Below are 22,873 nucleotides of genomic sequence, written 5' to 3' on the forward strand. Positions count from 1 at the left end.
TTTGCCCTCTGTTCAGTGGTCACCCAACCCAACACACTCACAGCAATATATGGAGCGATCAACGAAAACAAGGGGAAAACATCTAAATTATCTTTAATTTTGGAGATTTAGAAAATAAAATACAAAAGAAAAAAGAAAAAGAAAAAAGAAATGAGAATGGATGATAAAGTCATCGAATAAGAGAATCACCTGAGAACAAGAACAAGGATTGATTAGGGTTTTTGAAAACGAAATAAAATGTGAGAAGCTGATATCTTTTCCTCTGTTAGGTTTTGATTGGATGATTAATGGAGTGTCTTCCTCTTCCAATCGGTGGTTTTTTCTTCTTCTGGTGAGACCCAAGGAAGAACGATGGGAGGACATGGACAAACTGAGGAGAGAGAAGAAAAAATTGTAAACCGTCGATCAAGATCTAATCTAACGGTGAGAAAAAAGGTTGTAAAATATTTTGGTTGTAAATATAACCATCCTCATCTAATTAAGTAGATTTTTCCTTACAACAAAAATAACAAAATATTGCTTTTATGGTTGGGCAACAAAATCATGGTTTTGATGCAAAATTAATTTGCTCTTGTATGAATCATGCATAGTTATAACTGTAACTTAATTATAATGATTTTTTTTTTTTGAAAAAAAAACCTATTGTGTAATAAGTCATTTTGGAATGACGTCTACGTATGTAATTTGGATTTGTATCACTAGGATTATTAATATTTTTATTCTACTCTAGTTTGGATGTTACTTAATTAATTGAATGAATTGTATGTGTTTATTTTTTTGGCTACTTATTAATTTGGATAGCTATTGTTATTCGGCTTCGCCTATAATTTAGTTCGTTCTTGAAACTAAACTATTTTTTTTTTATAGCCAAATGTAAAATCGCCGTTGCCGGGATCGAACCCAGGTCGTAAAAAAACTAAACTATTTAACTATCATGTTGTGATATTTGAATATATACTTTTGAGTCAGTAACAATCAATTCAGAACTATATAGTGATATTTGAATTCTATGTATGCTGAACATTTTCTATTATTCTTAATATGAGAAATGTTAGGCATTTTGACTATTGTGTCTCTCATTAAATAAAAAATAATCAAATTGTTTCTCATCCAAAACATTCTACTATTCTGTCCTTATTTAATTGATTATAATACATACGTAATTGATTAAAAAACAATTGATCATTGATCCCGTGGTATATATAATCGATTACATCACGTTGTAATTACATAATGCTTAGACATTTTCTCTTTCATCTATAGCTACTATATTATAAGAATTTTATAATTCTTAATTTATATTAAAATTGAAATCTTATGTTGCAGAGACAAAAATTATATGAAACCCATATGTTAAAAAATTATATGTAAGATCTAACTTAGCACGAAAATCAAAAGTATGTAAAAAGATTTCAATTATCATATTTTATGAGAACTATAAAACAGATATTATAATAGGGTTATGCGAGTATCACGTTATACATATCACATTAATTATACTGTAGCAGTAGATGTTCACTTAAGAGGGACGATTTAAATTATGTTTGTCTTTAACTAATAGGTAGTTCTACGGGAAAACAAGGAGCTGATACCTGACAGTGGTCCCTGAATTAGAAAACGAAGCCATTGTTGATTGTCGATTTTTTATTTTGTATTTTTTAATTCTGCTACCTACCTACTTTTACCAAAACACACAACACTCAATTCGACGACCGCGAGAAAATATTAGCATTTTATGTAAAATTAAATATGAGTTCTATTAATCTCATGTTAAAGGAGATAATTATCTCATGTTATAGAGATAAATTTATGGACTTTACCACCTGAAAAAAAAAGTGATACAATTATCGAATAGTGTGTAGAAGGAAAAACTTATCTCATGTAACATGAGAATAGTTTTTCCCATTAAATATATGTTTACAATACAAAAAATGTGCATATTAAGTGGAACACCTTTAAATTAACATATTATTTGCATTGTATCTACTCGTAAAATATTTGATATGAATCTTTCGTATGAATGTCAAACTTAAGAACTTACATCATGCTCTCATGCTGAGTCTTTGGCAAATCCAGGAGATAAATTTCTCTCTATCAGTTGCCACGTTACCATACCAATTAGGGGTGTAAATGGGTTGGGCTGGGCTTTGATCTTCCTGACTTAAGCCTACGTAAAAAAATATTCAGCCTATCTAGCCTACTGAAAGCTTTATTTATAAGTCAAGTCTGGCCTATTTTTAAAAATTAGAGAACCTGATATGGCCTACAGGCCTTGTAGGCCTCCCTCGTGATATATTTTTAACAAATTTTAAATTATTTTTTAACAATTTTTAAAATATTCGCTTGACATTACAAGTCATTAACGTGTTCATAAATTGTTGCATTTTTTTACACGAAATATAAATTTCACTAGTGAGCATTAAAAATTTTACAATAGTAAAAAAAATAACTAAAAAAATATATTGAGCAAAGTTTCATTCATGTATGTACTAGTACTTCTCATAAGAAATAAAAAATGACAAACAATAAATAGTCAACATAATACCCCAACTCTATATTGTATATCAGAGAGGAATAGAGTCAAAAAAAATGGAGAAAATAAAAAAATACAATTACTAGGTCAACCAAAACTGAAAAAAAGTCTACAAAAGAATATCATTCATTGAAATATCTTTAAACCACCATCAAGACAAGGGTTGGTATTAATAGCCACCTAAAATAAATATTATTTTATTTTATTTTTAAAAATTAAATAGGCCAGCCTACAAGGCTTTAGGCTAGGCTTGACAAAATTGACCTACGGCCTATTTGTTAGAAAGACTTTCTTATAAGCCTAAGCCTACTCTACTTTTCAACGTAGGTCGGGCTAGGCCAGGCTCAACGTAGGCCTGGCCAGGCCATCCTGGCCCATTTACACCCCTAATACCAACTCAGTAGTTAAAGGTATTGTTGTCAAAGACTAGCTAGTATAAAAACGTAAAAACTTACGTTTTTACGTTTTTACTAATGTGATACGTGTTAAAACGTAAGTAAAAACTTTTCTAAGTAAAAACTGGTAAAAACTACGTGTAAAAACATAAAAATGGTAGAAACACAAGTTTTTATGTTTTTACTTAAACGAAAAAACCGAACCAGGTCAACTTTTAACCCATGACCTGATTTTATTTTTTTAAAATAAATAAAATAAAAAACCCTATTTCCATTTCCCCCAAATAAAAAACCCTCACGCGAGGCCGCTGTGTTTCCATTTAAGAGTTGTTAAGTTTTATTCTTTTGATTTTGTGTAACTTGGTTATATTAATTGTTAAACTCTTTTTGTGTTTTTGGACTTATGCCTTATATAATTACGTGACTTATATATCTTAAATATGAAGTTGTTCCTTGAATTTTGAGTAGTGACTTATGTGATATTTTTTTGACATGCATATATATATATATATATATATATATATATATATATATATATATATATATATAAATTTTTATCTTGACCTTAAGTAGTAAAATTTTTACATTTCGTGTCGTTTCTATGATTTACGTTTCTATCATTCCTTTTCGTTTCTACATAGAAACTCGATTTTGACAACATTGGTTAAAGGTTTGAGTTATATATGTTTACCGAAAAAAAAAAGGTTTGAGTTATTATTGGAAGAAGAATACTTAACTTCTGATCTGGATAAATTATGATACACCCACTAAGGGTTAAAGCCCAGAATAGGCCCAAGTACATACAGGGCCCATAATATGTGCAATGACGCCATCGCACGTAAGGGCCCGAAGGCGCAATGGTCTCATTGAGCCTAACCGCCTTATATGACTTAAAAGCTAAGGAAGGATCCTATAAACAAACAAAGATCTATCGCGCTATAAGCCAATACACGAAAGACAGCTCTAGCTTGCCACCACTCTAAGAAGGCAATCCAACGTATAGGTGTATAGCCAGAAAGGCACCAGCTGAGAACAGATAAATCTGCAGCCCGTGAGCAACCAATCAGAAGGCACACCGCTTATCGAAGGCGGCATAAGTCTTGCTATATAAACAAAGGGTACACACTCAGGTTTTATAATCTAATTCCAATAACATTATAACATAAGCCTAGCATTGATACTGACTTAAGCGTCAGAGTGTCATTGCAGGTATCCTCCCAGTCAGATCCATTTCGGGAAGGAAACTCTCATCCATTAACTATATAGCAAACATCATCGGCCCGCGAAGCACTCCATCAAACCCAAAGTCTTTAACCTTCAATTGTGTATGATCTAGCCCAGCCCATATTGTACTGAACTGATCATTGGTGTCGTCTGTGGGGAATTATAATTAAATCCCACTCTTTCACAAATCAAAAAATATGGTTCATACCAGAAGCAAATCGCAGAATGGTTCCAAGGAAAAGTGCAAAGAAACACCAACCTCGCGGGAAAAATCAGCTTCCTATGTTGCACCAATTTCTGCACACAATGAAATTCCACCTACCACTTAACACGTGCTGAAGCTGATCACCCAGCAAAACAAAAAAATTGCCCAACAGAATCGAGACTTAACCCAATTGAAAGAATTACAAAAGGCAACAGAAAAAACTAGAGAGAAAGGAAAAGAAAAAGAAATTGATAAAGATCTTGAAAACTCTGATGAAAGTGAGTCGGGGCATGAATACTCAAAGAAAGATCATGGACCTTCAGGTCAAAGTAAAAAAGGTGAGAAGGAAAAAGAAATACTTGAGCATTCTCAGGGGAACTCTAAAATAGTTTCTCGAGTTTTGCATCCTTTTACATACCAGGTCATGAATATTCCAATTCATAGGGACGTGAAAATTACAACAGAGAAGTATAATGGGAAAGGAGATCCGCAAGAACATTTAGAGCAGTTTCAAACCAACATGATGGCTCAAGATGTTGCCGACTCAGTGGCATGTAGATTGTTCCCAACAATGTTAAAAGAAATCGTGCTTAGATGGTATTCGGCCTTGCCTACAGATAAACCCTTGGTTCACCATGAATTTAGGCCAAATTACATAAAGATTATATGGTAGATTGCATGGAATTCAAGGTGTTATATGATAAAATAATAAAGATTTGAAAATTGAGCTAATGTTTTGATGTCTTGCTTATTTTGAAGGTAAATCCACAAGATTTGGTGCTAAGAAGTGATCAAAGAATCATAACAAAGATTTGAAGCTCAATCTGTCATCCCAATCTGCAGGATCTTAAATAAAAACATAAACAAATCAAGATTTGATTGGAAATTGATAGAGATTCATGGGGAGATTTGTTGATGAATTAAAAAATATGGCTTCAAAGGTTATACATAGGGAGCTTGGGGTCAAACCAATTCACCAATCCAGAGAATTACACAGAGACTTAAGGGAGGAATCCTGTTGCGGAGCGTTGGAGCACTGAGGAACCAAGTCAAAATCACACCAATGAAGGCTTAGGGTTCTCTTTTCTTTATTATTGCTTTTGAATTCAGTATGCTAAGCTAGACTTTTATGTAGTTAAGGGTAGATGGAACCCAATTGAATCGTATGTCTTGAATTAAATTATTCCTGAATTCTTTTCTTTTTATAATTGAATAAATTTATCTGTCTTTAATGTTTTCTATGAGTTTGCTCCTTATAGATTGATTTAGGGGAATTGTATCACAAAGGGATGTTAGTGCATGAACCCTGACTTGGTAAATTTATCATAATCCTTGTGATCTAGGAATAGACATAGGATAATTATGTAATCTTTAAATTCTTGATCTTAATGCATATTTTCTTGGGGAATAATCGAGGAACTATAGTTCTTTCAAAATCACATAGATTTAGGGTAACAAGGAATTGAGCCCTAATTAACTTAGAAAGAATTGATTGGCATTATATTAAGAACGGATTCTTGACAATTTAATTCATTGCATATATAGGAGATTGGGGGAAGTCGAAACCCTAACTATGCTTGTTTTTAATCTTTAAATCAATCATCTTTCCAATTTCTTTTTAATTCTGAATTTTAATTTGTATGTTATTAATTGTTTTCTTTTAAAATTCAATTTTCTTCATCTAAATATTGATTGTCCAACTAAACCGCAATTAGCGAACTAGTGTTTGAAATCCAGTCCTCGTGGGAACGATCTCGTACTCCGGTACACTTTTATTACTTAACGATCGGTGCACTTACCGAGTCGCAACAAGTTTTTGGCACCGTTGCCGGGGATTGGATCCTTTTTTTTTGAGTTACACAACCTTAATTATCTCTTTGCCGGGGATTGGATCCTTCAACATTATAAGTAACTAAAAACTGTTTAGATTGAACTTTTTATTTTTCTGCAATTCAAATTTTCTGTATAATTTTATTCTATTTTATTTTTTTTTTATTTTTTATTTTTTATTTAGTTTTTTTATTTTTTATTTCATTTTTTCTAAATTTTTTAATTTTTTTTTGAATTTTTTTTAAAATTTTTCAAATTTTCAATTTTATTTTATATTAAATTTTATTTTTATTTTTAATTTTTTAATTTTTTCTGCATTATATTTTTTTGTTTAAATTTCCTATTTTCTGTTTTTTGCATTTTCTGTTTTTCTGCATAATCTTTTACTCTTAGTTTATGCGAGGTACTGTTAACCCACGGTTTGATCCTGAGATAGAAAAGATAGCCAAAAAACTAAGAAAAAGCGCAAAAGAAAGAAAAGCAAAAGAAGCAAAAGCATCAAGCTCGACGAAACCAAAGGAAGAAACTATGGCTGACAACAACGCGATTCAGAATCTTCCCATAACTTTGGGAGATTACATGACTCCAGTCCGAGTTCCTCAGACTTCAAGTATTGTTAGACAAATAGTGGATGCTAACAACTTCGCGCTTAAGCCAGCGCTGCTACAATTGATTCAAAAAGATCAGTTCGCTGGAGGAAGCACCGAAGACCCCTACAATCATCTAGAGAATTTCTTGCTCTATTATGATACCTTGAAGATGAATGGAGTCTCACGTGATGCCATCTTGCTCAGACTTTTCCCATGCTCACTGAAGGAAGAAGCAAGAGGGTGGTTGCGGTCACAGCCTCAAGGAAGCATCACCAACTGGGATGATTTGGCGACCAAGTTCTTGGCCAGGTTCTTCTCAGCTTCAAAGATGGCAAGGCTCAAAGCAGATATCACTTCTTTTGAACAAAAAGAAATAGAATCCTTGTACGAGGCATGGGAAAGGTTAAAAGGACTGCTCAGGAAGTGTCCACAACATGGCTTTGAAGCTTGGGAGAAAAGACGGATTTTCTTCCAAGGAATGACGCCTAGTACATGAACCTTGGTGAATGCTGCATCAGGAGGATCATTGAAAACAAAAACTCCAGAGGAAGCGCTGGAATTGTTGGAATCTTTAGCCTCTCAGGGGTTCGACAATGCTCCAGTCACACAAAGGAGAGCGGGGATCATGAAGCTTGATGGCTATGATGTGTTGTTGGCCCAGAATGAACATATATTGCAAATAAATAAGAAACAACAAGCAAAATTAGATGCTCTTACAAAGCAATTGTCTAATTCTCAAGTTTCTTCTTTTAATAATTCTCAAGTTACTTGTGGTATTTGTGCAGGTACTCATGCTACTGAAGATTGTGATTTGATGAGAGAACCTGAAACTGCTGAAGTAAACAGACTCTGGTATGATCAGAAGAACCAGAATGATCCAGGGAGAAACCAGTTTGGGAATAACTACAATCAAGGGTGGAAGAATCAGAATCAGTATCCAAGATTCAGTTACAAATCCAACCATCAGCTCAACCCTCCCCTTCCAGTGCAACCACATCCCCTACAACAAAGTAACACCTCAGAGTGGGAGAAATCCTTCGCACAACTCTCTAAGACCACTTTAGACTATATTCAAGGTGCAAATGCTTTCAGGGAGGATACATATGCATTCATGCAAGAAACCAGATCAGCACTCCGGAATCAAGAAGCTTACATAAGAAATTTGGAAGCTTACATAAGAAGCTTACAGTTGTCAAGGCAATTTGCTGAGAGAGATAAGGGTACCTTTCCAGGAGACACTGTCATTAATCCTAGAGAGCACTGCAATGCAATTACCATCAGAAGTGGAACAGTGATTCAGCCTATACAGGAGCAGCCTGAAGAAGAGAAGAAGGATAGAGAAGCATCAGTTGAAGAAGAGAAGCAAGAAAAAGCAAAGGATACTATTGAAGTTGACAAGGGCAATCTTGAAAAAGTTGAAAGGAAATTATTTAAGTGGGAGAAAAAGAAAGCTTTAGAAAGGCAAGACAAGCCCTTAGATCTCTCCCCATATGCTCGAATCCCTTATCCTCAGAGATTAAAGAAAGAGATTCAGAAGTAGCAGTATTCAAAGTTTTTAGACATATTCAGGAGGTTGCAGATCAACATTCCTTTTATCGAAGCTTTAGAACATGCCCAACTATGTAAGGTTCATGAAGGATCTATTATCAAAGAAGCGTAAGTTGCAGGAATATGAGACGGTAAATCTGACAGAAGAATGTAATGCTATCATCCAAAAGAAGTTACCTACCAAAGTCAAGGATCCAGGAAGCTTCAGCATTCCATGCACTATAGGCAAAGGGGAAGTGGATAATGTTTTATGTGATCTTGGAGCTAGCATCAATGTCATGCCACTCTCCATGATTAAGAAGCTGGGGATTACTGAAGTGAAGCCCACAAGAACAATAGTGCAACTGGCTGACCGCTCTTCAAAGCAAGCTTATGACATCATTGACGATATCTTGGTAAAGGTAGACAAATTCATCATTCCTGTTGATTTTGTCATCCTTGATATACAGGAAGATGTCACTATTCCTATGATTTTTGGAAGACCTTTCTTGGCAACCTCAGGAGCACTGATTGATGTGCTTAAGGGTGAGCTGATCTTACGAATAGACGGAGAACAAGCAGTATTCAAGTTCTTTGACAAAGAAATCCCCTCATCTGTAGCTCAACCGAAAGATCAAGTCTACTATATTGGTGAAAGGAAAAGTGAAGAAGAGCACAATGAGGAGTCTTCTCAAGAAAGTAAGCCAAAAGTTAAGATGGAGAAGCCCAGTAGCAAAACAAAAGCATGCAAAAGTCAAGTTCAAAGTTCCTGAGACTAATTTACCTCATCCATATGCAGAAACGCACTATGATAGGACACAATTTCTGAATGATGGAGCTTAGTCATCACCAAGATCATGCTTTGAGCCACCATGATCACAAGTCAGGCACGTCAGGCTCGTGACGTTAAACAAGTGCTAATTGGGAGGCAACCCTACTATTTTTAATTTTTCTATTTTATTTATTTCACTTTTAGTTAATTAAATAAGAAAATACAAAAAATTAGATAGAGGTGATCAAGTGATAGTTGAAAAAGAGGGCCAAGATGATGAGGATGAGGATACCGTCATGACACCCGCCATTGTGCGAGATGCAGAGGACGAGGAGGAGCTTGATGAATGATCACTTTAGCTATTTTCATTTTATTTCTGTTTTCTTTTCGATTATTTCTTTTTATTGTTATGGTATGAGATAACCCTGTGATGCAGTATGGTATTTCACTACTGATGACTGATACTTATGACTGATGTTGTTCCAGAGGAATCCACTATTTCTTAACTCTCATAGTGATTTTTATAGATTTAAATCAGTTGCTGGGGACAACAACATTTAAATCTGGGAATGAGAAGCGCGTAGTCCATCAAGTGGTACTACTAAATGAACCGGAGAACTTCATGAGTATACACGGAACATCTGGCTAGTATAGGGAGCTATCTCAACCTTTTTCTTTTCTTTAATGCAACATTTTTTTTTTATAATTTGAAATTAATTTTTTTAGAGTTTTAAATAATAAAAACCCCAATTCATTGTTTTGTGAAAATCTGAAAGTTTTACTCAGTGCTTTTAAATGGAAGATTGGTAGGAAATTTGATCAGTGATTTGATTCAGGATATGATTGAGGCATGTTCTTTCTTTAAACTAGATGGCTAAATAGCCAACCATTACTGACATTCTTTAGTTAAACCCTTTTGAGCCCAGACCTATTTATTCTTTGAAAACTTATGAAGATGAATAAGCCACTTTCCATATAAATCCTCACCTTATTTGAGATTAACTTTCAGATTTGAATTGAGGAACAGATGATAATTAATTGATTACATAAATTGTGATGTATGGGAGTATAGGGAAGAAAGGCAAAAGCTAAGGAAGTAAGGCTGGTTAGAATGAAAAAGAAACAAAAAAAGAAAAGGAAAATTACTCAGAAAGAGGAAAAAGAAAAGAAGTGAAAAGAAAGAAGAAAACTTGTTCTGAGAAAAGAGAACGACAAACAAGAGAAAAGTTCAAAAGAAAAAGAAGAAGAATGGACCAACAAGAAGGAGAAAGTTGTTTACAAATTGTTAAACGATTACATTTATTCCTCTTTGAATCTGGATTTTAATCTTGGAGCTCATTCTCTAAATTTCCCCTTCCTTCAACCAGGCCAAGTTATAACCCTAAACAAAACCTCTTGATCTGTGAGATATGTCACAACAACTGTGGAGAGCGAGAATATAAGCAAGCCTATGGTAGTGTTGATTCAGTGGGATACGAGTGAAACACCAACCATCTAAACAGTTGAGTGTGAGTGAATTGAATTCCTAGTGAGGGAGTGTTTCAGAAAATCTTCTTTATTCTTGATCTTAAGAAATTTTGTTGCAGCTTTTAACTGATGAATTATGAATCTTGTTGATTAATGTATCATTCCTTAGAGTCTAAATGCTCTGTAATCATCTCTCTGATTGAATCATTCCTGTCAAATTCCTTGCAAATGACGATTCTTACTCCCTATTTTTTTAGTTTTATTCTCCATATCCTAACTACCTACCCAAGGATCCCTTAAAAGGATAATTCTCCAATTATCCTAACAATATAAAACAGTAAGGCAACTAAGGATAGAGTCCCTATCCCAACAGAAAGGAAGTTAAATCCTACTATAACTGGGAGATCTACACAGCCAAGCGGTAACCCTTATAAATAAGAGATTAAAGACCCCAGGTATACACTCGGAACTCATTTACTACTTCTGCCCACACTGTGCACACACCCACGTCTCGGCTATAAGCCTATTGCTTGTGCGCAGAGATGGGGATATTGGCTATAAGCCAACCAAGATACCTATCTATAGGATATCTCTGAGCGCATACCCTTAAGGTATCATTATACGGTTTAATAGAACCGAACAATATTCATCACTTTTGTGCCAAAGTCGAACATGAAAAGTTTTCAACTCAAGGATCTAGAGGTCCACTAGGTTATATGTCGATCATGGATTGCCCTCACCTAATAGTCTGTTTGAAAAATTGCTACGTATAATAATTGCCCTCACCCCTAACCTAATCTAGTTAATCAGGTTGAATGGAAGTGATTTTTAGTTAATTGAGAGAGGTGAAATGTTGATGCACTATGAGGAAAAATGAGGTTGATGCCTAACGATGTGCAAAATGAAGATCCCTCCTCTCCTTACAATTTTCAATTTTAGGTGTTATACCCTATGTAACACCAATAGGGACACGAGACACGACACTCTGAGACATTAATTAAAAAAATGTTAAATTTTGACACATTAGGACACGTTTTGATATTAAATAATATTTTTAAGTTATATAGTATATATTATATTTAACATTCAATAATTTAACAAAAAATGAAGCTAAACTTATAAGAGCTATCAATTTTGCAGAGAAACATAATATATCCCAAATATTTATATTAAACTCAATAAAATGGTAATCGTAATACAATGAATATAATAGTTGGAACTAAAAACGCAACACAACGTATCCTTTGAATATTTTTTTGAGTTTCTACGACGCGTGTTGGAGTGTCGGAGAGTGTCGAATACGGCATGTCAGGATTTTTGAAGTGTCGGTGCTTCATAAATTATACCAATTCATTGCTACTCTCGCTACTCTCTGAATTATCCATCCCACCCAACAAAAGTACATAGGTATTGATTATAGTTACATGGAATTTAAATTTAGGTCAACATATTATCCACCAACACTCCCCACAAAAGGTGCAAAGTACAAAATGTATTAAGGTTACCTGAAGCTCTGCACCGGACTCTAAACGTGAGCGCACACCAACAATGGAACGTTGAACACTACACTCACTCAAGAAGCAACCATGAGAAATAATTGCGTCCACAATCTGTGAAAACCAATCAAGCATTCATCCGCAGCAAAAATCCACAAAGCAAACCAGTCAAAGCTTTCTGTAATACCTTGCATTTTACTACTTCAGTGGGTGGTAGGAATCTTGGGGAAGTGAAGAAAGGCGTCTTTGGATCATAGAATTCAAATTTTGGATGCTGCAGGTAATAAAATATAGAAACAAAAAATGAAATAGTAACATTATTTTTCTCAATAATATTATTAACCCCACTATTATCAAGATTAACAGCACAAACTTGGGTACTATACTAGTTCAACTCTTCTAAACTCTGAAAATTCCCCAGTTAATCTCTTTCCTCAGCTATGACTAAATTTCATTTCTGGTTACTCAACCCTCAGCTTCCAGTTGCACTAAACGATCCAAATTGGCTGAATGCCAAAATATTCACTGAAATTATAACCTTTCAATTTACAAATCAAATGTGGAGGAAATTTGCAGGATTGTTAAACAAACCTGTTCTGTTAGGGCCAGATTTGCATCAAAGAAGGACTTTATAGTTCCAATATCTTTCCAATAGTCCCTGAACAAGTATGCCTGAAAATACAAAGATTTAAAGATTCATTTTCGTTATCATTCAAAGATTTAAAAAAGAAGAACATCCATAGGTCACAAATAAATGGTTGGAGTTCCCTCTCACTTGGACTTTGTGCTCCCTCAAAGCATATGGGAAAAGTTCAGATCCAAAGTCATTGCATGAAGGACAGCTCCATCTTAATAGTTTCAATAGGGTCTCAGTTCTAAATACATAAACACCCATTGATGCAATGTAAGGATGTTTCTGTGCTTCTTCTGAAGGCAACCCTAGTAGAGTGGTGTCAACACGCTGCAGTTATCAAATCTCACAATGGATTATCTCGGCAACAATCAACTTTTATTGAGGGAAAAGGGATGTGAAATGTTAGGAGTTGAAGGACTAATAACATACCATTGCTTTCAAATCTGAACCTTTTGGTTTTTCTGCAAACTGCATAATCCGTCCCATTCTATCAATTTTCAGCAGCCCATAATCTGATGCACGGCTGCTAGATAACTATCAGTGATCAACTCCAACAACAATATATAAAAAAATAAAGATTATTGTTAGTGAAAGTTTTTTTTTCCTCTTGCAAGTAAGTTGGTATGCCTTAATTGTGAAATCAAACCAAATCAGATAGATTTTGCATATAGATATGTACCTTTCATTCATGGGTACACATGAAATTGTGATGTCAGCATTTGTCCTGATATGTTTCTGCAAGTTCAGTTCTCATGAATCAGTATTTGTTTTAGCAAATTACAAATGATACAATATGTACTGTTAGATGAGAAATTATTTCAGTTGTACCTCCAAAATCTTCATATAGTCCATCCGGCAAAGATGATCACTAGAAATTATCAATATATGCTCAACATTCTTGTTCCTAGCATCCTATATGGCAATCCACATTGGCATGACGTTTACACAATAGCTTAAACTTTTAAGTTGAACTTTTAAGTTGAATTGGTTGTATTACAAAAATACTTACCTCAAAAACCCATATAAATCGTCTCACAACATCAGCTGTTCCTTGGAACCATTTCTTCCCTGCCTCTCCAGGAGTTTGAGTAGCAGCCAAGACCTTTTTTAATGTAAATTGTGCTCCTTAGATCAATAACATAGCTTCATTGATAAATTTCTTCAAACTGGTTTATAAACACCATTTCCTAGAAGGTAGTAAAACTCACTTCTTTGAAATATTACCAATAACTTACCTCCACAAAACCATCTCCAAAGTTCACGCCATTTCCAAAATTATATGTGCGAGACAAGTGGCCATTGAGGGAGAAAGAATTGAACTGTGTTAAAACGAATACTTTTTTGATGCCACTGTTGATGCAATTGCTCATCCGAATATCTATGAGTCTGTAACACCCTCCTATTGGAACCTGCAAATAGGCTTAAATTATTAATAATTGCATATTTTCATCACATTCAGAAATTTTGAATAAAGGAAATGCAATCATTAGAACCCTTCAACGTTAGTGCATTCATTTGTGCCCTCAATTTGGATTGGCTCAATATTCAAAAGAAATCACTCCTATGATAATCATTGCTCGAACTGGATTACTCAATTCCATTGAACCGAAGGAAAAAAAAAACACTCTACCATTTATATTAATCAATTAACAACCCCGAAAGAAAATGATATAAATCAATAAATCATACAGCGGGCTTAGCTCTTGTGCTAGTTAGAGGAAAGAGTCGAGTTCCAGCACCTCCACCCAAGATGATGGCAGCTACATTTTCTGGGTTTGCTTTTGGACTATGAAAAATTGGTTCCTGGAATATCTGAAATCAAAATACAAACACATCATTGCAATTAACCATCCAAACCGACCAACAAACCAAGTAACACTAACGACCCAACAAAAAAAATATGGCTTTTACATTAACATTACAATCCAATGGAGAAAATAAACACACAACAATGATCTTAGTTATTTAATTATTTTTAACATATATATAGACACATACACACACCAAATTTTTTTACTGCATTTAGTGATTACCACAGAATCTTTGTTGATGTCTGGTGTATAAACAGCATATGCAAATCCAGGCTTGAACTTTCTAGTTTTAGAACTCTTGCATGGTTGAATACTACAAAATCTTCTGTTCAGACTTCCCGTTTTACCCTCACCCCAGAATCCAGATCCTCTGTTTCTTCCTACTCCATTACTAACTAGATTAGCACTGGCATTCAGGGTTGCAAGAGTTGAATCCATGGCTACCCTTTTCAGTATCTCTTATCAACGAAGTTGGGACTAGTGAACCTTTGAGATTGCACAAAATCCCGAACTTTCCAGAGACAAGTTACACCACGAATTGAGGAACCATAATTGGAAATGTTTAGATCAACGTGCATCAATTTTGTACTTTTTATTAACCCTTTTCAGATTTGGCTAGTGGTTTAAATAAAAATGAAAGTGGGATCAAATGAATGTGATCATAGTGCTAGTTGAGATGGTGTAGTTGAAATGCTTCTAATGTTAATGATGATGATGATGGTGGTGGTTTTGAGATTTATTGGCAAGTGAAACTGTCGTGACTAACGAGAAACCTGGCAAGTCTCTCTCTATCACTCTGTTTCATTAGTCAGCAAGAAGCTACAAATTCATATGACTTCGTAAAACACATGCCCCCGCTTTGAGGTGTTTTATTTATGTGGTTCTTAGTTCATCCATCTTTAGGATGAGTTCAAATTTGATAGGCGGTTAGGGGTTATGATCTTAAACATATTTAATAATCTAACAATACTTGATAACACAATCATTAAAAGAAGTACAAGTTCTCCCTACAAAACCTGCCGTCCATAGATTTTATTAATTTAATTTGTCTCGAACTCTCTTTTTTCGTCCATTTTCCGACAATAACTACGATGTTTCATCAGTTGAATGTACCGGAATTGTCTTAATAATAATAATAATAATAATAATAAGGGATAGGATATTATAACAACGAACTAGGATTAGTTACTACCAATAATTTAACGGTCAGATATATTACGTTGATTCAACGGTTATATATATTTTCAACTTTGTATAATTATGATTTCAAATATTTAATGTGAAAATATTAAATATGAGAAATTGTAACCATATAAGAGTGGAAATAAATATAGTATTAAATATGCGGAATCATAACCATACAAAGATGAAAATAAATATAATCTTTGGATGACTTGGATCAATATAATCGATCTAACGAGAAAATTGATTGGTAATAACATTAGTAGTAACCCTAATTGATTGTTACAATATCCTACCATTAATAATATGGTTAATTATTTAAACTTATATCTTAATGCAACGTGGGTCTTAGGTGTGCATAACAATGTTTTCAGAAATGTTCTTTTCTTTATTTTTAGTATGAACAACAGAATTGATTTAAAATAGTATTTGATAATATCTGTTTATTATTTTATTTAGAGAATAAATCAGTTTCCATGAATGCAAATTGATAGAAATAAGAAATAATTATTTTTTGCTGTTTTGTTCCTTGACATGATTAAATTAGGCCCGAAATGACTATTTCAGGCCATATAAAAATTTGTAGAGCTTACATATTAGGATAGACTCCTTGTTAGCAACAAATTTGAACGGTTGCTCCATGTAAATTCCTTTCTGTAAATTACTATCTAAGAAATCATTTTTTTTATGTCAAGATAAAAAAGAGAGCTTATGATGAACAACAACAAAACAAGAATCAAAAGAAAAGAGGCCATCTTGGCAACAAGAGATAAGGTATGCCCAAAATCGAGGCAAAAAATCTGAGTAATCCTTGACCACTAACTGGGCTTTGTAACAGTGTCAACTTTAATAGTGAACATCCAAGACATCCAACAACAAATTTTCCTGGGAGAGCAGGAACAAGATCCTATGTGCTATTAGAGTATAGAGATTTGATTTCATCCATCGTTATCTAGTGTTAACCTAGATGGGTTAGTACTTCTCCTGTCATATTAGGAATGAAAACAAAAAAAATAGACACAAAGGTAAAATGTGGTGAAGAACGCTAATCATAATTCAAAAAGGTATAAAAATGATAAGGGTTGTGAGTAGAGTCAATAGTTTTATGGCCAGCAATTTGAGTGGTATCAGGTATATCTGCAACTTGTAAGGAGGAATCAAGTGAATAAGGAGAATAGAATCAACCTATGATACCAAAATGTGGGAAGAGTAAAAAGGTTGTTGATCGAGAGTTAACAAAAGATACGATATAAAGTTTGCGGTCAAGAGAGTAGTAGTGATAGCACCTTAAAGAACGTGGGTAACCAAGGAAAAGATACTTGAAGGATTTGAATGTTAGCTTCTCCTTGTCTAGAGCGAGGTCATGTACAAAGCAGGTAAAACCAAAGATATGGAGAGACAAATAAGATAGGATCTAAGAATAACTATTTCCCAAAAAATGAACTGAAACATTCATACGCAGAAAAAAGATGTGTGTTATTTCAACCCTATATCTTTCTTTTTTTTAATGTTCAACCACTCCATTTAATTATGAAGTACAGGGATAAAAAAATATTATAAAAAAATATAATACTTATCATGAAAACCCTGAACAAGTCTGATATGTCTGTTAAAAAGCTCAACTTAAACATCAAAAATATATTTTTATATTGATAATTGTAAAAACTTATTTAAATTTACAATAAAACTACTATTCTTATTAAAGTCAATAAAAATTCCGATTCTAGATATCCTTTTAAATAAAGGAAAATAATTATCTCATGTTACATGAGATAATTATCTCATGCAACGGAGACAATATTTTAATTTTTGTTTTGTTTTTTGTTTTACAAATAATAGACTCCACTGATACGAGATTAATAGATCGCTTAAATAAATAATTCGGGTCTTGCCCATCAATTTGTTAATGGGCTAGTTGGGCTGAATGAGATTAAAAAATGTTGTGCAGCATAGCATAGATTGAGCCATCACGAAGGCCCGTTTGGTAACGACCACATATGCGCACATTATCTCATCCACTTCGTCCCTGATTCCCATCCCCAATCGATCCCTGAAAATGGCGCAGTGTGTAACCAACACGTTCCTGCAAGGCAAAATTCTTCTTCCGGTTCCTGCAAACTCCACAAAGAATGTAACTAATTGTTTGGAAATTCCATAACATTCCGAACTGTTACACTATTTAAAGATGTTTATATTTAAGTGTTTAATGTTTCAGGTGAGGAGAGTGGAGAATTGCGGAGTGTGGTGCAGGAAGAAGGACATACACCCAAAATTCTACGAGGACGCGAAGGTGTATTGCAGCGGGGAGCTGGTTATGACGACAGGTGGGACCCGTAAGGAGTACGTGGTTGACGTGTGGTCGGGGAACCACCCATTCTACCTCGGAAACCGTTCGGCAATTACGGTTAGCGACGACCAGGTTGAGAAGTTCCGTAAGAAGTACGGTGAGCTTTCGGAGATTATGCAGATTCCTGTCCTCAAAGGAGAGATTGTCATTCCCTCAAGGCGCAAGGGCATTTCCAAGGGTGGCAAGAAAAAGAAGTGAACTTTGTACACATCAATTAATTCCCTTGCTTTTTACAATTGCCTATGTGCTGTTTGTCACTTTGCCGCTATGGTTTTTTATTTTAAATTTCATGTTATTTACGATGATGTTTGTCGGTAGGAAAACTGCAATGGGATTCATGTGATGTTTGTCACTCTTGCATTCTTTTGATTCAATGACCACCACACGAGAGCAATTTATGTTAGTTTAGAGTGTGTGATCAAGAGAAATTGATTCCACACATACTAGGACTTCCACTTGGATACACGAACGTTCGTGCTGTACTATGTTCTAAAAGGAAGTTGCAAACGGAGAAGGGAAAAACACATAACACAAGTTTGATCGCTGTAAATTTGAAAAATTACTTTTTCTTTTTTTCTTTTTTTCTTTTTTCACAGTCACGGTGTAATCTAAAAAAAGAAAAAGAAAAACAATTTTTTAAATTTACACAAAGTCTGACCCGGTCAGACTTTGCGTAAGTCACTGAGATGACACAAGTTGTGTTCTTTTAAAGTGCATCCATCCACTTAACCCAACAGACAATGATTCAGAAATAGGGTTTGGTGTTTGTCATTTTGAATGACATAAGTTATGTCATTTCAGGAAAGAGATAGATACAGAAAAACGGAAATCATGGGAGAGAGAAAGTTGGTGATTTTTTTTTATTTAAAATTCAAATAAATTTTTTTTCTGTGTTTGTCTCTCTCTTAAAATGACATAACTTTATATCATTTTAAAATAACAAACACTTTTCGCTTCAGAAATATTAGAAACTTTGTTGCTTACCATTTGTTACTACAAAATAGAAAAAAGTGGAAAAAAATATATAGAAGGAAAGCATGATAACGAGGCTTACTCATGTTTTAATCTTGCATTCCCTATTATTAAGCATAGGGAAGGGGGCATACCCTAAACATTTGTTTAAGTCCAGGAATCTGGATTCGAAAAAAAAAAAAAAAAAAAAGGAGGGGAGTTTATAGCCATCTTGCTTGACTGGTCAGTTATGGATGTGATCTTGTGTGATTGTTCACTGTATGAATGTGAGTATAAATTTTACAGTTGACAAAATGTCCAACTCCGAAAGCCATGTATGCATTCCTATACTGTGGGAGGATTGACAAGGAATTGGGAGGATGACGAAGAAAGCAGTTCATAGATTATAATTCAATATCACCGAGTTAACATATGTTTGTTTGCATTCCTCACGTTGATAGTTTCGAACATTTTGGTGTACGGTTAGAACATAGTGCTGAGTGATGAGCATACTTTTTTTTTTCCTTACGGACAGTGCAGTAATTATGGCCCTTCTGGTAATGGACGCAACATGATTTGTACATTAACCTGAAGATCGTTGTAAAATCTGGTTCACAAGCATTGCTTCACATAGATACATATGAGTATCCTCTTTTCTATCAATACTTTTTCTACAATTCATATCTACTTTCAATTCTTATCAGCATCTTGCACATAGCATTACCTTTCCGATTTATATTTGCTTTTATAAAAGATAACAGTTTTAACTTTTACCTATGTCTCAAATTTTTATTTAGAAAGATTTAAAATTACAAATTGTATACGAACAGAACATTCCTCAATTTGAACTTAGGTTATGCAGTTATCATGATCAGAAGGTCCACTATAGTCAACATAATTTGGCATCTAAAGCTTTTATTTAATTCCAATGTTTATTGAATAAATAAATAAAAAATAAATGATCATAATAGAATTTAAAATTGCAGTAAAATCAATTTATAAGTACTTCAATTAAATTCTTCATTCTTTTTTCCTCTTCTTTTTAATCTTAGCCCACTTTATTGTTGTCAACTTATCTTTCAACAGCAGACACTGCCTTTTAAATTTTAATTGCAGTAAATTATTTAAAAAATAAATAAATATATATTCCTTTAATAATTAAAGAAAAAAAAATTTGTGATAGATATATTCCTGTTCTATTATTTTTTAGAACAAATCAATGGTTCGTTTGATTTGTTAAAAAATAAAGGAGAGCATAGCATAAAAAATTGTACTTTATTTAATTATTAAAATAGTATAAATAGTGAACAAAATGTAATTCAAGTGACAACATTAACAAAATATATATAGGGGTAAGATCTTTTGACACCGATATCAAACTAAAATTTTTTACATCAAATCCTAACCGTTGATTTCATGAATCTATCGATTATACTTAAATTTTACATCAAATCGATGGTGAGAACAACAAGGAGTGGTCTTCGTCAACCCTCGACGTCAAACCTCCAAGTTCCTCCTTTTGTTAGGGAAGATCCCGCGGAATCAAGGCAGCAGATGCCGCAGATCCCAGATCCAGATGCGGTGCACGTTAGTGACGTGCATTCAGATTCAACATCAACTCCCGCGGTCAACCCAGATGCCCCATACCTCCCAGGGTTGCAGCCAATTGAGGACCCAACTGCAGAAGCCCCGGATTCGCGGGTGACGAGTTTAGCTATGGCAGCCGTACTTCGAAGGATGGAGGAATTGGAACAGCGTAATGAGCTGCAACGGCAAGCGGATGCAAGACAGATCCGAGATTTGGAGGATCGGCTGTGGCGCACAACAAATCCAGACCCCGAGCGGGCCATCGCGCAGGTGGTGACAGATCTGCAAATTGCAAACCCCCAGCAGGACACTCAGGAACGCACCCACCGTCCTGCAAGGGCTAATGTCGGACCCGGGTTCGTCCCACAAACCCTAGTGCACCCGGGTTCACGCCAACAGCCACGGCACCCTCTGGGCCACGGAAACGCTGGATACAATCAGCAACCCCGGCATGTACCAGACCCACAGCGCCCGGCCGAGATCCACTGTCAGGGGCCCATCACCCGGGCTCCGGATGACGTAACCGGGGTATACCGAAGAAAGTACAACAGGGGGCAGTACAACGACAGTCCCTTCGCGGATGAGATTGTAGAAGCTCCATACCCGGAAAATCCGAATTTATCCGAGTTGATTAAATATGACGGAACACAGGATCCGCAGGTACACTTGGATGCCTTTGATACAGCTATGTACATCAAAGGGATAGAGGAACCCTTGATCACAAGGCTTTTTGCAACTACATTAACCGGTGCAGCCCAGGCGTGGTTCTCGTCATTACCAGCGGGATCCATCAGATCCTTTGAGGAGTTTGGTGGGCGGTTCTTGCTGAACTTCGCCACCAGTAAGAAGCAGCCGAAGTCAGAATTCGCGTTGGGGAAAATTAATCAACGACCAGGGGAGACACTACAGAAGTACCTGGATCGGTTCAAGTTAGTCGCGCTTCAAGTACCCGGATTACCAGAAAACGTTCATTTATTGCAACTGCCCCAGCGTCCTTTCAACTGTCTTTCCTTGCGAAGTTACCTTTTTACCCTTGACCTTTGGTTTCGCGGGTTTCATCTATTTGATTTGCGCTTCTTCCTTTCTTATTTTCTTACTTGCTGCATTACGCTGAGAGACTTCCTTCAACATTTCCTGTATTACGTTCCAAAAGACTTCCTTCAGTTCGCCAGCTTCTCGTCGTTTGCCACCTCTCGCATCCTTCACTTGCACCAGGTATGCGCTTCAACCTACTTTGTTTTTCTTCCTCTCTTGCTTTGATTCTCCTTTTGCTCGAATGTATGTTGGGACCTCAGAGATGCAATTGAGAAGTACATTAGAGAGGGGAAGTTGCGGCAGTATTTGATCCGTACGCAGGGATGGAGAAATAGGAAGAGGAGAGGGGGGCGGCTCGGAAGCCCACCCAAGGATAAGAAGTTTAAAGAGGAAGGACGAGGTAAGAAGCCGGCTAAAGAAGATGACGAATTCCAGGAGCCGGAGTTCGAGTGCAACGTGATCAGTGGAGCTTTTGGTGGTGGTGGCGACACAATGAATGCTCGACGTAAATATTTGCGTGAGGTGCTTTCCATTCGAGAGCGCCCCAAGTTTAAACAGGAAGAGGAACTAGAGCAGCCGTTGTTATACTTCACAAAGAAGGAGCTCGAGGATGTAGTGCCAGGACATGTTGATGGGTTGGTGATTACAGGAACACTTGTCAATTGCAGAGTTAGGAAGATTTTTCTGGACAATGGGAGTTGTGCCGATATAATTTTATGGCACGCATTTAAGAAGATGAATTTGGACGAAGAAGATTTGAAGACTTGCAACACGACTTTAATTGCGTTTAATGGCCGCAACACTACTCCTAAGGGGTATATTGATCTCCGATTAACATTGGGGACTAAGGAGGCGTACAAATCCGAGAGGGTAAGGTTCATTGTAGCCGACTTCCCATCCGAATACAATGTGATTTTGGGAAGACCTACAATTCATGATTGGGACATGCTAGTCTCAACCAAGCATCAAAAGTTAAAGATGATTGGTAAGCAGGGTACGGTGCTTACCATAGCTGGGGACCAGAAGGAGTCTCGAGATTGTTACTTCAGATCTGTAGCTATGATTAAGCAGAGTGGTTACCAATCTTCGAAGCGGAGCTCAGTTAATATGGTGGAATTGGATATGAGGGATGAAACTCAGATGCCAAGGTCGGAACCTGACGGAGAGCTAGAGGAGGTAACCGTGGGAGCACTAGGACAAACAACAAAGATAGGAAAGGGGTTGACGGATGAGGAAAAAGTCCAGCTGGCCTCCTGTTTGAGGAGTTATAATGACGTCTTTGCTTGG

The 22,873-nt window shown here is 35.6% G+C and overlaps 2 protein-coding genes and 1 non-coding gene across 3 annotated transcripts; 1 reads left to right on the forward strand and 2 right to left on the reverse strand.

Annotated features, from left to right (window-relative positions):
* Positions 1 to 7,111: 7,111 nt before the first annotated feature.
* Positions 7,112 to 7,218, reverse strand: LOC133286223 (small nucleolar RNA R71). Its single transcript, XR_009748099.1, has one exon. It is a non-coding gene; the product is annotated as a small nucleolar RNA R71 (small nucleolar RNA).
* A 4,767-nt stretch (positions 7,219 to 11,985) lies between these two features.
* LOC133286222 (glucose-1-phosphate adenylyltransferase large subunit 2, chloroplastic-like) lies at positions 11,986 to 14,922 on the reverse strand. Its single transcript, XM_061483616.1, has 11 exons — positions 14,707 to 14,922; positions 14,363 to 14,485; positions 13,909 to 14,082; positions 13,683 to 13,775; positions 13,502 to 13,585; positions 13,353 to 13,408; positions 13,103 to 13,196; positions 12,815 to 13,000; positions 12,631 to 12,711; positions 12,227 to 12,313; positions 11,986 to 12,153 (listed from the first exon to the last, which is right to left on the reverse strand). Exons 1-11 carry the CDS (start codon positions 14,920 to 14,922, stop codon positions 11,986 to 11,988), a joined length of 1,362 nt encoding a protein of 453 aa, XP_061339600.1.
* A 2,717-nt stretch (positions 14,923 to 17,639) lies between these two features.
* On the forward strand, positions 17,640 to 18,367 carry LOC133286218 (large ribosomal subunit protein bL31c). The gene is made up of 2 exons (XM_061483611.1): positions 17,640 to 17,797; positions 17,882 to 18,367. Exons 1-2 carry the CDS (start codon positions 17,723 to 17,725, stop codon positions 18,209 to 18,211), a joined length of 405 nt encoding a protein of 134 aa, XP_061339595.1. The 5' UTR covers positions 17,640 to 17,722; the 3' UTR covers positions 18,212 to 18,367.
* Positions 18,368 to 22,873: the final 4,506 nt, after the last annotated feature.

The sequence above is a fragment of the Gastrolobium bilobum genome, unplaced genomic scaffold, assembly GCF_033153095.1.
Source record: "Gastrolobium bilobum isolate Gb01-03AN ecotype WA unplaced genomic scaffold, APGP_CSIRO_Gbil_v1 utg17614, whole genome shotgun sequence".
Classification (NCBI taxonomy): Eukaryota; Viridiplantae; Streptophyta; class Magnoliopsida; order Fabales; family Fabaceae; genus Gastrolobium; species Gastrolobium bilobum.